We start from the raw sequence: 15469 nt of genomic DNA, 5'->3' as shown, positions 1-15469 counted from the left end.
TTTGGCTAGTTTATTTGACTGTTGTTTTAAGATCTCGAATAGTTTTCGTGGTCTGTTTCTGGCATTGTCCAGTTCAGCTCTGATAAATTCTTTTTTGGAGTTGATTATCTTTTTGTTGTATTCTTTTCTTGTTTTTCTGAGGGCTTTCAGCTCAGGGGAGGAGGGATGTTGTCTCCATTTCCTTTCGGCCATTCTCAGTTTGCGCCTGTCCTCGTTCAGTGACTCATTAAACCAAGGATTTTTTGGCTTCTCTGAGACTTTTTTCAGCTTTTGGGGCATGGTGTCATTGACGATGTTACCGATCGAGGTTATGTAATGATCCGTCAGCTCATTGACATTTTGCTTATTGTTGGGTGGCTTCAGGTCTTTCTCACACCTTTCAACCAGTAGTTCAATATTAGCCTCTTTTGTGTCTCGGGTCAGTTTCTTAAGCTTGCGTGGTTGCACGGTCTTTCCCTTTTTCATTGTAGGTATCGCGAATGTTATGATGTGATGGTCAGACCAATCACATGGGTCTATAGCGATGATTGATGTCTCTGTATTTCTTGAAATACTCCAGTCTAAGGTCGCTCCTTGTATGTGAGTGGGTTGGTTGCATGCTTGTGTAAGTTTTAGCTCACTGAGGAAGTCTTTAAGCAAGTTAACCAGTTTGTCATTGCCGTCGTCCCAGTGGAGGTTAAAGTCGCCTAGGAATATGTTATTGGCATCCGAGTTAGAGTTGGTCGTTATGATCTCTATCAGTTGCTCTGTGAACTTTGCATTCTCTCCTGGTGGGTGGTAGAATGCATGCAAGTTGCAACTTTGATTATTTGGTGTTCTCACATTAATACCAAGGTATTCACAGGATTCTAGGGGGTCAGATTGGAATTGGCAGACCTCAATCTCTGAACGGTGAATGCAAGCTATGCCTCCTCCCACATTCCTAGGTCTGTCTAACCTGACGATGTTATATTGTGGTGGTATTAAGAGATCCATGGTAGGCGATGATGATTCATTGAGCCATGTTTCGGTGAGGATGGCCAGGTCAATTTCCTTGTTAATGATGAGGACAGCTATGTCTGATGCAGGTTTAGTTGCTGAACGACAGTTAAGTAGTAGGCACTTCAGGGGTTTCTGTGATTTAACGAGTTTTCCATTATCAGATTCGGCTGCTGTTAGCTGAATATGTTGTAGGTTTTGGTGAATTGCTTTCCTGTCATTCTTTCTGGACGTTCTATTAGAGTCAATAGGTACTGTTTTGATATTCTCCTCCCTAACAAGGGCAGTTTGTTCATAAGATCGGAGTAAGGCCAGAGCTTCTTCATTTGACAAGGGCTTGGTCCTGTTAGGTCTGTTGGGTCTGAGTACCAGATTCTGGATGTGTGAGACCTTGGTGTGCGTACTTATCGCCATCTCCCAGATTTTTCCAATTGTCTGTGATATTTTCATCGAGTTTTGTGCCAGGTTTCCTACGAGTTTCTGGAGCTCCTTGACTTCTTTCTGTGTTCGGGGTGATTTCTTATGTGAGATAGATCTGGCTGGATGGGTATTGCAATTTGCTCTACTCCGTGAATGATCTGTTCTCATTGCCACAAATCTTTTCTTGGTATCCTTAGTTTGGTTGAGATTTCTGGCTCTATTAGAGGTGTCCCCATTACTTCCTATGTTATGGGATGTAAGGGGTGTTTTTGTGAATAGGGCTCTATGGGACTCAAGTCTCGCATTCGAGGGAGGATGGGGAAGGTCGATATCATCTACCTTGTTTATTCCGTTAACTTCATGAAGGGACTCGTTTGGAGCTGGGCTGCACTCTTCAGGCGCGGTGGAGTTGTGCGTTAGTGGCAACTGCACTTTCCTTGGTGCCTGGTTATTCTCTTTGATTCCAAGGTTATTAGATATTGCTATCCTTTCTATCTCATTATCTGGTGATACCATCGTGTTTTCGGTTAAATCTCCAGTGTTAGAGGTTTGGTTGTTCTGGCCGTCCGTTTGACTGGTGTCTCTAGTGTTGGAGTCGTTGTTTTCAAGTGTGACATCTAGTGGTATCATGTTTTGTTGGTAGTTTGTTCCTTCTATGTATTTCTTTAAGTTTTGGAAAGTTGTCTCAAATTTCTCGAGTTCTCTGTTGGTTGCTTGTATCAGCACTATTCCCGTTTTATACATGGTAATGCATAATTCTGTCTTACTTCTTTTAGTTAATGAAGTCGTTATTTTTGTGCCATATGGTATGTTTTTTATAGTTTTAGTGAACAGCATTTTTGTAAGGGCGTTGCGCCATTTAGCTGTTTTGTCTGTGTAGAATATAAGGTCATTCATCTTGATGCCTTTAACTCTATCAAAGTATGGGTCAAAGAACAGCATGTCCGGGTTTTTTCTCAAGGTATTGTGTTTGAATTTTTTGGCAGCATTTTTGGATAGGGTTGAAGGGTATTCTATGCTTTTTGCATTGGACTCTGTCGCTCCTAGGTTTCTTCCGTCCATTTCCGCTTCACGTTGAGGGTCTGCGGAGGGTCTATATCTTTGTAGTCGTGGCAGATATAGAAGTTGAAAGTGACTTCCAAACTACTGTTTCATATTGGATCCTCTGATTAATTGATCCTTATTAGTTATGTTATCTTATTCTCATCAGTCCTTAGTAATTATGGTGGTCTCAATAGTATTTAATTAATTAATTGACTATCTCTAAATGTGAAAGCGAGTTGTCTGGAGATAAGTAACCAGTGTAATGTCAGTGAAGAGTTAAACAGTTCAAGATGTCAGCCGGCTTTGTCCCTGATGATCTCCTGAACAGACTTTCTCTTATTCCCCTTCAAAATTAGTTGTTTGGTCCCTTTTCGCTGTTCATCATTTCATCTCACTTTCCAATCCTGGACTTAATTGTCCCTTTTCACTTTTACTCGTCAGTTCGGAGGGGAGGGGGGTCTAGTGTGTCTTCCTTCCTTTTCCGGGTCGCCAGTCCTCCTTCGCTGTCTATGCCCCTGTGTTAGAGAGGGGCAGCATCTAGTGGCTGCGTGTGTCTAACGCGGCCGCCATTTTAAGGTCAGGCGCGCCGCTTTCCATTCCCCTCGTCTCTGCTGTTGCTCGTTTTTCTCCTTTGCATGCTGGTGGGGCCGCGTCGGGGGTGAGGATGGACGTACCTCTCCTGTCGGTCGCCGAGGTCCCTCAGCTCCGCCTTTCCAGGACGTCCCGCCTGTGTCCACATACACCGGATTTCCCGCCGCTAAGTCCTCCGAGTCCCCAGGTCCGCTGGCTTATCTATGGCAAATAGACGTCAGCTGTGGGTCCTTCACGATTGCTCCACATCCAGTTGTCAGCATCACGAGGGGTCCGCCGTCCAAGGGGTCCGAAGAGCGTAGGCAGCCTTATCAACCGACCAGGTACAGTATTCTCCTTCAGCGTCCTGCGTCTCTTGTGTTCTTTACGCTTTCTGTATGTGCCTATCAGCTAGAATTGGTTCCGCTTGGTCCTGGGTCGCATTTTGGGGTTGTTCGGGGATTTAATCCAGTTTGGAGATCCCTAGCCCCGGAGCTCCTCACTAGGGCTCCCTCTTAGCGGCCATCTTGGCATCTAGAGCAATCATGTAGCAAGCATATGTTCAGTTCAACATTGACCCTATACCATACACTTCATGGGAAGCCTAGTTCACATTAACAATCATCCATAGATATATGGGAAATCCTTATTACACACAGGTTCTCAATATGTATACAGCTTCTCTGAGAAAGGCAAGTTCCCTAAACTACTTACCTTGTTCCAAAATGCCTAATACTGATAGCATTTGTGTGAATCAAATCCCTCACACTTACTGAATCTACTTTAAAAAATAAAGATGATATGAGTAGAAAAATGGGTACTGTAAATAGTGTTTACTCTACAGAGAATATTTACTCTATATCACACTGTTTGCAGACAGTGAAACTCGTGCTAAATACACCACAGAGTATTAAAAAACAGTGCACAGTCTACGCAACACTTTCCGAAAAAGACTCTATTTCCTTAAAATAACCAAGGTCTGAAGGTGCTAAAGATCATACTACCTGCAGCCTTCCTACTGTTGTCAAAACTTTACAGATAGCCCATCTTCTGAAGCAAAAGAAGCACATGTACATAGGTTAGTACCTGGTGTACACAGTCTTTTATGTTATGTAGAAATTGTCACGTGTTATGTAGAAATCTGTCTAATATATCACAAATGATGTCAAAGAACATATCACAAGTGATGTAATGTGCGAGGGCATAAACAGTGCATGGCAAGGTGCAAGTTATAGTTAGCTCTATGATGTCATAAGCGATGTCATAGAACATGTCATGTGTGATGTAATATATGAGGTCATAAGCAGTGCATGACAGGTCGCAACAATAGCTCTGCTAACTATAACTGGTGAATTTCTGTGGTTTTTGGGCTTGAAAATGTCAATGTTGTGTATATATATATATGTATATATATATATCCACCACTCCAGGAAGCACAATAAGGAAGGCCACAGGTAGCTTAATGGAGTTCTTTTAATAAACTCGAACACTTGCCAGCAGTCATAGTACCAAAGACAGGCTTCTCAGTCTTAATGTTTGCCAGACGTGTTTCAGGTTTCAAAAGTCCTTTCTTCAGTGGCAGTTAGCAGGAAGGAAAACATCGCGCTGCATCAATCTGATTTAAAACACCTGGCCATGTGGGCATGGCACTCCCGGTGCGTCTTGGTGTTTGTAGTCTATTAACCCCAAGTGGCTGCGCTGTTCCTTTCTTAGATTAAGCAAAAAATTCCCCCCAGTGAGTCGATGCGCTGTACCTGTTGTTTTGACTGCCCTGATTTGGAGTGGTCGATGACGAACTTTGTGCACTCTATAGTCCTGAATTGCAGCATGTACTGCTCCCTCTGATATTCCTTGGCTTGAAGTAAAGCGCAAACAGACCCGCAAAGTTGCGGTGAGTCTTCCTTGTAAGACGTGCAAAGCCCCAAATATCCACCACTCCAGGAAGCACAATAAGGAAGGCCACAGGTAGCTTAATGGAGTTCTTTTAATAAACTCGAACACTTGCCAGCAGTCATAGTACCAAAGACAGGCTTCTCAGTCTTAATGTTTGTCAGACGCATTTCAGGATTCAAACATCCTTTCTTCAGTGGCAGTTAGCAGGGATGAAAACATTGTGCTGCATCATTCTGATTTAAAACACCTGCCCATGTGGGCGAGGCACTCCCGGTGCCTCTTGGTGGGATATATGACGTTAGAACGCATACTTTTACCACGCATGCCTTTACAACACGGTATTTACAACGAATACCTTTACAACGCATAGTGCTTTTGGGCGCTGGATAGTGAATAGTTTAATTTAACGTCATACATCCCACCAAGAGGCACCGGGAGTGCCACGCCAACACGGGCCGGTGGTTTAAATCAGAATGCTACAGTGCGATGTTTTCATTCCTGCTAACTGCCACTGAAGAAAGGACTTTTGAATCCTGAAACGCGTCTGGCAAACATTAAGACTGAGAAGCCTGTCTTTGGTACTATGACTGCTGGCAAGTGTTCGAGTTTATTAAAAGAACTCCATTAAGCTACCTGTGGCCTTCCTTATTGTGCTTCCTGGAGTGGTGGAAATTTGGGGCTTTCCAAGTCTTACAAGGAAGACTCACCGCGACTTTGCGGGACTGTTCGGGCTTTACTTTAAGTCAAGGAATATCAGAGGGAGCAGTACTTGCTGCAATTCAGGACTGCAGTGTGCACAGAGTTCGTCATCGACCACTCAAAAGCAGGGCAGTCAAAACACCAGGTACAGCGCATCGACCCACAGGGGGGAATTTTTTGCTTAATCTAATGAAGGAACAGCGCACCCACTTGGGGTTAATAGGCTACAAATACCAAGAGGCACCGGGAGGGCCACACCCACATGGGCAGGTGTTTTAAATCAGAATGTTGCAGCGCGATGTTTTCATTCCTGCTAACTGCCACTGAAGAAAGGACTTTTGAATCCTGAAACGCGTCTGGCAAACATTAAGACTGAGAAGCCTGTCTTTGGTACTATGACTGCTGGCAAGTGTATATATATATATAGTATCAGGGCTGGTACCTGCATTCCCATCATCAGTTCGCCAAATCCTCTGAAGAGAAGGCGGGAGCCTTCGAAACGCGTCAGGAATTCCACGGTGAAATGGGATTGAATCACTTTCTCTTGAGCTCCTCAGCTATTCAAGCACGCTGTGGCAAGAAAGGCGAGTTCAAGTTTCTCCCCGCGAGTGTGACCGTGTCCTTACACGTGAGCGCACATATATATATATATATATATATATATATATATATATATATATATATATATATATATATATATATATATATACACATGACAACACACATCCCATTACAAAAGGAAAGCGAGCTCGCACACAAGGGTGCAAGATAAAAAGCTTCTTTATTGCATCCGGCCTTCCTCGGCCCAAGAAGTCAAGAGAGACGCGTTTCGGCTGTCACAGGTGCAAGTTATAGTTAGCTCGATGATGTCATAAGCGATGTCATAGAACATGTCATGTGTGTTGTAATATGTGAGGTCATAAGCAGTGCATGACGGGGCGCAGTAATAGCTCTGCTAACTATAACTGGTGAATTTCTGTGGTTTTTGGACTTGAAAATGTTAATGTGTACATATATATATATAGATATTTATGTATATATATATATATATATATATATATATTATGCTCAAAATTCTTCCCAACTTTGAAAGAAATATCCGCACTCACGGGACTAAATCAGAAGGTTGTTTATTGTCAAACAACAGACAGACGCGTTCGCGTTTCGGCACCCAGCCTTTCTCGATGTCAGGAGCCAATAGACATCGGCATGCGTTTAAAACATTTTCCCCACAAGAAAGGAAGGACTATAGCGTACTGACATTCACCAGCGCCATCTTGGAGTGATACATATTACCATAGATCTAATTGATCTTGTACATGTTTTTCTCACATTTTTATACTCCAATATCCAAGTACAGTCACCTATATGAAACAAAAGCGATTTTTTCGCTGCCTTACAGTCTCAAGCTTCTCTTTTTTTTATTTTTTTATTTTTTTATTTTGTGGCAGAGGCATAAAACATACAAGGACAAAGCAATGTCTAATCAACAGCAGTCATTCACATAGTTTCTGTTACATTATTGTCATAGAGAAAAAAAAAAAGAAAAAAGAAATATAAAATATGAGATATATCTTTACATATACAATTGTACATTGCTTTATATTTCGAATAAATTAGCAACCACCCCTATGCTCATATAGAGAGACGGTGATGGTGTCAAATTACTTGGTCTATATATATATGTATTTATATATACATATATATATATGACAACTCACCTCCCTTTTTAAAAGTGAAGCGAACTCGCACACGAGACTGCAAGATAAAAAGCTTCTTTATTGCATCTGGCCGACCTCGACCCAAGAAGTCAAGAGAGACACGCTTCGGCTGCCACAGCAGCCTTTATTAATCTAGTTTGGCGCCATTATTTAAATTATATTACATACTGACAACGTCATGAACATGAAAAAAAAACATCTGTGTGATTCATGAACATAAACAAAATGCAACTCATAATAAAGAACAGCAAATATACCAACCTACAAGAGATGTGTAAAAGGAATACATTTATAATGTTAGAGATTGCGAAACACAGCAATAGTAAAGATGATATATATATATATATATATATATATATATATATATATATATATATATATATATATATATATATATATATGGTCCAGCCTTTCAAGTATTGACTTTGTTTATTGAGCCGCTTTCCGTCAATGACTTAAGACTTTGCCAATCACGTCATCGCTCAGACCAGAGAAGTAATTGTCTATCACCTAATGCTATTGGCTATTTAGGTTTATTTTCCCACCTCACCTCAAGAACTGCCTTGACTAGCGTGGAGGCCTACTTTACTACTATCACCCTCTCTATCCATTACCACTGCCTAACTCCTGTATACCTTACTATAATGAGCTATTGCTGTGTATAGTAGCAAATGAAACCCAGAGCTATTGGTTTTGACAGTGCTTGTTCAATAGGTAAAAACCAATGTTGTTTTCTTATAGGATGTTTTGCAACTATGACTGAGGTTTTAAGAAGTGAGAAATATCCTGGTATAAATATTCAAATTTTTTTAATTGAAAGTGAATGTTTTATTTTAATTTGAAAAGCAAAAATAGGCCGCTATTATAGAATTACCCTGGATTAAAATAATTGCCATTTAAAAAGGAAATTAAAACAGACTATGGTGGAAAAGATGGCAATAAAATGTTAATTGGGATATAATAACATTTTGTGTGTTACAAATTGCAATTTTAATGAAAAGTAGACAAAGTAGATTCTGAGAATTAATAGGATTTTCATTGTTTTTATAGAAGAATTAAATGCATGCTCCTACAATTGCAGCTCAGCCGTAACATGTCTCCATTGAACTAAATGGCTGAGAAGGAAATGCTGAAATATCTACCAAGATACGGCACATTATTTATCTTTCGCGCAGTGGCACTCTTTTTGCTGCCATGCACTAATGCTCGCGCAGAGTGTGCGTTCTATAAAACCATAGGTTTTGTACTGGAAGGAGAATATTCCAGTACAAAAACTTTCCCTTACAATTTTACCCACATTGTAGGTGTTCTGTATAATGCAGCGAAAATGCAAAGTTGGAAAAATAAGGAGAAATTAAAACATTTATCCTCATTACGCCTGCCTAGAAGATGGTGCAAATCTGTGTCTATGAGTGTTAGTAGATAGGGATTTGCATCAAAGCCCAGGGAGGTTGCACGCGAATTGAGTGGAAGGTTGGTAGTACATGCACTTGTATGTGTTTGCTCGTGTTTGCATTCATTGAGCACAACCACAGCTCCAAAGCAACAGGACAATGCTCGGAGGGAGGCTTATAATAGATAAATCGAATAGGGGTACTGCAGTCAGGACAGGTAGCTGGAATAAGAAGGGTGATATTTAAGCCCGAGTGAATCACCCAGATTCTACTTGTGGATGAGGTGTTCTTTGCAGAGAATGGTGTTTGGGTCCTTTCTGAAGTGAAGGAGATCTGGATCTTTCGTGATATGGGAGAGTAGGAAGTTCAAAATGCTAGAAGCACAGCAGCGCAAGGGCTAGACACACTCTTCTCTTTTCTGGCCTTTCGTTTCTACAGCCTGACAATGTTGCTTCAGCAGGTATTGCATTGTCCAGCACAGATTTGGATGTTGCCTGTCAGATGTAGAGGGGTTTTGAGGTTCACAGCTATGTTAATGATGCATCAGGATTTGAAGGTGTTGAAGCCTAGTGGAGGGAGCCAGTAGAGTGCTCTAATGGTGATTGAGTCACTTGCTCAGTTGAGCAGGGCCATGAAGGTCTTTCTTCAAAGGGATTCAGTGTGGATTAAGAATCCATCTGCAACAACATTACATTTTATCAGGCAGAGATAGGACCAGGGCTTGGACAACTGTTGAAGGCCTTCCGTGTGGTGCATCCTAAGAGTAGGGACCATCCAAGACTGCGTACACAATACAAGATTCAGGGGAGGTATATCCCCCCAGTGAGGAAACAACCTTTACAACGCAGTCTTTACATCGCGCTACCATTACATAGCAGTCATTACATCGCAACATCCTTTACATAGCATGTCATTACAACGCAGCCATTACATTGCATCTCACTACAAGGCATATCATTACAATGCATGTCACTACAACGCAGGCATTACATCGCAAGTCATTACAACACTTACCATTACACCGCATAGTACCCTTACACTATCCAACACTCACCCTACTGTTGCACTCACTGGAGTTAGAATAGTAATGTATACCCTTCCACTATCCAAGACTTACCCTACTGTTGCACTCACTGCAGTTAGAATAGTAATTATTACCCCTATACTGTCCAACACTTATCTAAAATGCAATGTAATGGTATGCATTGTAATGGTATGCGTTGTAAAGGTATAATGCGATGTAATGGAATGCGTTGTAAAGGTAGTTTATGAAAATGCAATGTAATGGCATGCTATGTAAAAGAATGCGTTGTAAAGGATGTTGCGATGTAAAAACTGCATTGCAAAGGCATGCATTGTAAATGTATACGTTCTAACGTCATACATTCCCCCAGTGATCCCTATTCCAGGTTGATTTATTCCCTCACTCTCTCAGCACTGCAATCATACGAAGCATTCAAATGCTAGTGGAGTGAGGGTGTGGATCTCATTTTAATAGATCAGTCCTCCATTCAAAGCAAACCCACCCACTCAGAGGGAACCTCAGTGGCAGTGTACTCCACCGGCAGGTTTTCTCTGCCAGCGGTTCACTCCACCCGCCAATAATCTTTATTATGTAGTGGACAGTGTGCAAAGGCTCATGAAATAATTGAGGCCAAATCGTTTCCTATATCAATGTTTCTTTCCCAGGTCTTCCACTGTGTTGTCTGTAGCAATCACAGTAGCTCTAGGGGTTCTTCAGTTGAGAAAAAGTCTCCAAATCTGTCAGCGATTTATTAGACAGGCTGTACACAGCCAGTTAATTAGTCAGTGTGATTTATTACATGGATTATAATGCCTTTATATAGAATATTACCTTTTTCCTACAGTAACTTCCACTAAGTAGAAACTGGAAGTTAAGGATTCAACATGCATAAGTAGCTGGAGCAGTGTGTTTTTTGTTTAATTATTTATTTATTTATTGCAGAGTTGTATATAGCGCGAACTTGACCCGAACTTTAGAGCTATGGGAATACACGCAGGTGCAGAACTCAATATACATTCTTTGACTGGATTTGCCTCCAATCACAGTGCCTGAACGTTCCTCTGCAGAAGAAATTATATCCTATTCTGTATCCAAAGCAATCTTGAGAGTCAATTGCCTGTCAGGATGGGTGAAAAGTAGAGGCCGATCGAACTCACGATTGCCCTTACCCCATCCATGCCGTCCTTTCAAGGAAATTTTGCCACTTGCAAATTCTCCCAATTTCCACAATTCTCCAGTTCTACTCTGAAGATATGAAGGCTCAGTTTTACTAACAGGTTGCTTTGGGTCTGTGCCACTTTCATGACGCAAACCCATCACAAAGTGTTATTGTGGGATTTACCATCCAGCACAAATAAGGAGTAGCATTGGATAGTGTGGCGCTGCGGAAGAGGTGTGGCGCCGCGGCCAGGGCGACTGACGCTGGAATCTGGGGACCACGGTTCGATCCCCGGCTCCGGCGGCAGGTTAGCCCAGCACCATGTGGCTCTGGGCAATAGCTCGCTTAATCTTCCCGACGGCCCCCAGCGCCTAGAGACCCTTACGGGTGATTGTGCGCTTTACAAATGTGGACTTTATAGTAACCCAAAGTTGTGCTATGTGCTGCTTTGCATTACTTTGAGTCAAGGGGTCGTTCCGTAGGTGGTGCATGGGCATTCCCACCACCCATGGGTTTTGACACAACTGCTTATCTACAAACATTGGTAAACAGGGATTTGAGCCAAAAGGTCATGTCCCCTCGACGCAGACGTAACAAGGAAAATCTTTTGATTTCTCCTTGTTTCTCTGACTTTGAATGTGTACTGTATTTCACAGCACACATATAAAGTGGCAAAAGCCTCAAAGCATATGCTTCAGAGGATGTATTCACCCTTGCACCAGAGCTGGAGGAGAGATATGGCAAACATGTTCTCTCTCCCTTTGACACAAGGCATCACAGTGCCTTTCAGTCAAAGAATAGTAGATCTGTGCTGAATTTAGTTTTGTATGTTAGTGTGTTGTATGTTTGAACGGTATGAGGGTGTTTCATCAGTTGGTGTAGATGCATTACATGAATGTGTTATGTGTCCTATCCCTGTGAAACGTCCTCCACTGGCAGTTGAAGTCTCTTAGTAGCCGAGTTGAGCCAATAACCAAGCTATGTATTGTTGAACAAGATGTAGTAATTTATTCTGATGCATGGTATCACAGGCCAGCATCTACACTATGCACAAGATTCCTTAAAGTTAATTCCAGGGCTCATCTTACAAAGAGGGCACACTGTCACTGTTCCCGCCATAGCCCTCCTTTATGTGGGTGTGCCCACTGCAGATAGAGACAATGCACCCTAATACAGTGAATGTGCTTTTCCAATGGCCGGTGTGAACTAACGCCTGTAACTGGGCCAGTGAATAAGGGAATGGGAGACCAGCTATTTGAAGCCACAGGTCTGCCTTTCACTGTGCAGGCCACAACTGTGTCTGAATTTGAAAGGGGACAAAGATCTCTCTGTAGAGGAGTGCAGCAAGTGAATGCATCCACATGTAGGGGTCCCTGGGACTCCATTTCCACCTTTGGAGGGGCACCCCTGGGGGGGCGCTGAGTGTGCACCACTTCCACGTGGCCATCAGTCCCTTTGTCTCTATGCCCGTGTCTGTAGTGAGGTACGGGTGCTGAGGTAAAGTGTTTCCCCATTTGCATAGAGCTATTCCCCAGTGCTCTAGTGCAAAATGTGTACTGGCAAAATCTTTATTACAGAAGGGACTACACAAGCATCTCTGGCACCTTATGTAACACCAGAGTGTTAATAAATGGAAAACACATATGAAATGAGTTTGCCATTGTATTTGATTCTCGAAAAACAATCATTGATTCGATACCATAGCGGATACATTGACGCTCCTTTCCATTTGTAGAATTCATTTTTGAGGACTGGATATTTGGTGGCAGGACTTGGGAGATTGAAGCGTCATTTATATAGGACTTCGTGATTTGTTAAAACAAGACTTTGAATTGCTCCCCAGTGCGCTTGGTTGTTGTGCCCCCATCGCCTACAGGAAAGAGACATAACACCAAAGTGCCCAGGACGTGCAAGATATCACCCACTATAATATGCCCCAGTTGTTCAACTAAGCAGCAATAATATAGCCTTATAGGCCGCCGTAGCGGGCTATACCGGCTATTAAAGGCCCGCTGGATCGTTAAAGACCCGAGCCGAAGGCGAGGGACTTTAACGAAACAGCGGGACTTTAATAGCCGTATAGCCCTGCTACGAAGTGCTATAAGGCTATTAGAAAATTCTGCCACTAGAGGGCAGAATGTTCTAACAAATTAAACAAAGGGTTCTCGAAGCTCGAGGGGATATAAATCCCCTCGAACTTCGAGAAGCCTTTGTAGAACATTGGAATGTTGCTCTGCGGGCCTTTACCGGCCCGTAGAAGCAGGGAGCACTCCATTGTCTGCAATGGAGCTCCCAACATTCCAATGTTCTAATTATGAATATCAAAGCCAAATCCTATATTAGTCTCAGATCTAAAACCTAATTGCTGTCTCTCTACTTCTTCTTCTTCAGGTGAACTGTACAGAGTGCCCCAGAGAAAGCAGAGATGTCCGCGGCAAAACAGTATGGAGATCCATGAGGACAGTGAGGTGAGCAGCACTTCTGAGATGCTATTGAGAAAGCAAGGGTGGGAGGCAGGGGATTGGCGCCATAGACCTTTTCACTTGGACAAGGTTGCAGTGATCTTTCACATGAAGCTTGGAGTGTGCACGCAAATTGTATTTTCTGACAGCCGCGGCCCATGCCGGTAAGAGCGGAGGGGCGGGGGGCTGTGTGGGGGGTACTTCCACGGACTAGTTAGAGGGGAAATTAAATAAATAATTAACTTTCTCCCGTCATCGTCTTTCGAAATACCCCCCACACGCCCCACCGCTCTTACCTGCATGGGCCACTGTTTTTCTGCAAAATTTGTTTTGTAAAATATTTAAATGTATGAAGGTATTCAAGTTTAGACTGTCAGAGTAAAATTCTGCAGAATTAGGATTTAAAGAATATTTCACCAAAGACTCACTTTTAGTGGGACAATAGTCCTGTAAAAAGAGTTTGCATGAAAATCCTTCAAAGTTTTCAAAGATTTGTAATGTCCACGAAATCTGAAGGTTTTAACCACCCCTAAGAGACTTCTTTTGAGGCCTATTCCCACTACACTGTGCCATTCCTTACGCCTGCTTCAAGCAGGCGTAAGGTTTTGATGCATGGTGTCCTAGAAGTGACGCAGTGAAATTTTGTATATTTTACTGTGTCACTTTTACGAGGCTTTCCTTGCCCACCCCGCATACATTATACCTGATGCAGGCATACTGTGGCGCAGGGCTTTAAAACATGACGCATCTCCCTAGATGCATCACGTTGTAAATTGGCCAAATTATGTACGCCGCCTCTGCGTCACAAAAGTGATGCAACGGCGACGAAAAGGGTCTTCTAAATCTGCCCCAAAATGATCAGAGGAATTTCTGAATCTTTGTCATCTCTTGGTATTCACTCTGGGCCGCTTTCTAGTCAATCGTTTTTAACCTTGCCTATGCCATTAATGACTGGGGCTAAACATATACAAATTAATCTCGGCCCCATCCCAAAAGGAACATTCTACCCCAAACTGCTTGACTGGAACGGCCCGTGTAAGTAAGAGAGGTGGGGCGGGGTGGGGGTGACTCAACAGACAACGAGGGAAGGGGGGTGACTCGATCACCAAGTAAAGTATCTAGATTTGTTTGTTGGAGCTAAAATGTTTGCTTCCATCACACTTTATTTGTGCTTTCCCAACTGCTGATATATTCTGCAATATTTGTACAGTTAATTTATAGGTCTTTTTACATTTTGTTGTGTATTAGGAAAAAATGACATCCTAGAGCCTTTCCTTTAAGAATCCATGTACCCCTGCAAGACTATCACATGGCTCACTTCACAAAATCCTCTCACTCTCAGAGAAGTAAACCCCTACCTACATTTTAAATATACAAATATTTCAGGGAGCTGGTTGTGCATTATGGAGCACACTGTTGCAAATATATTAATACAGCATGGTGTGGTAGCACATTGTCATTTACAAACAGCATACTTTCCATTGAAAGGACCACTAGATTGGCACAGTCCTAGACTTTTACTGATAATACGGTATAGCACACACACAACAACATGTGAAAATTTGATTTCAGCAACTATTTAGCATTTTCGCATCACCAAGTAAAGTATCTAGATTTGTTTGTTGGGGCTAAAATGTTTGTTTCCATCACACTTTATTTGTGCTTTCCCAACTGCTGATATTTTCTGAAATATTTGTACAGTTAATTTATAGGTCTTTACATTTTGTTGGGTATTAGGAAAAATGACGTCCTACAGCCTTTCCTTTTAGACTCCATGTACCCCTGCAAAACTGTCACATGGCTCACTTCACAAAATCCTCTCACTCTCAGAGAAGTAAACAGCAACCTCCATTTTCGCACTTTCCTTGCGCCCGTCGGCCAATGGCCGTCGCGAGCACTACCTGTGAAGTGCTGTGCACATCCGGTGGCCGACGCGGCCCCGCCCACACATTGGAACGCCCCGCACGGCGGCGGATTTTTTGCCGCGGTTAAGGCATTAAAAGAGTAAGCAGCAATGTGTCAGAAGACATAGTCTAATATTAGACCTCTGTCTTTGTAGAACAGCAAATGTGACAAGATAAAAACAATATTAAAGGCTTCCTCTT

At 42.4% G+C, this 15469-nt stretch overlaps 1 protein-coding gene across 1 annotated transcript in view; it reads left to right on the top strand.

Annotated features, from left to right (window-relative positions):
* Window positions 1-15469, top strand: part of PITPNM3 (PITPNM family member 3) — a 1384705-nt gene that overhangs the window by 598575 nt on the left and 770661 nt on the right. Inside the window, exon 3 of the mRNA XM_078679323.1 lies at window positions 13294-13370. Within this exon, the coding sequence (XP_078535449.1) occupies window positions 13294-13370 (77 nt within the window). The remainder of the gene's footprint in view (window positions 1-13293; window positions 13371-15469) is intronic.

Source organism: Lissotriton helveticus, chromosome 3_1 (assembly GCF_964261635.1).
Source record: "Lissotriton helveticus chromosome 3_1, aLisHel1.1, whole genome shotgun sequence".
NCBI lineage: Eukaryota > Metazoa > Chordata > Amphibia > Caudata > Salamandridae > Lissotriton > Lissotriton helveticus.
This window is presented reverse-complemented; position numbering and strand designations above follow the sequence as displayed.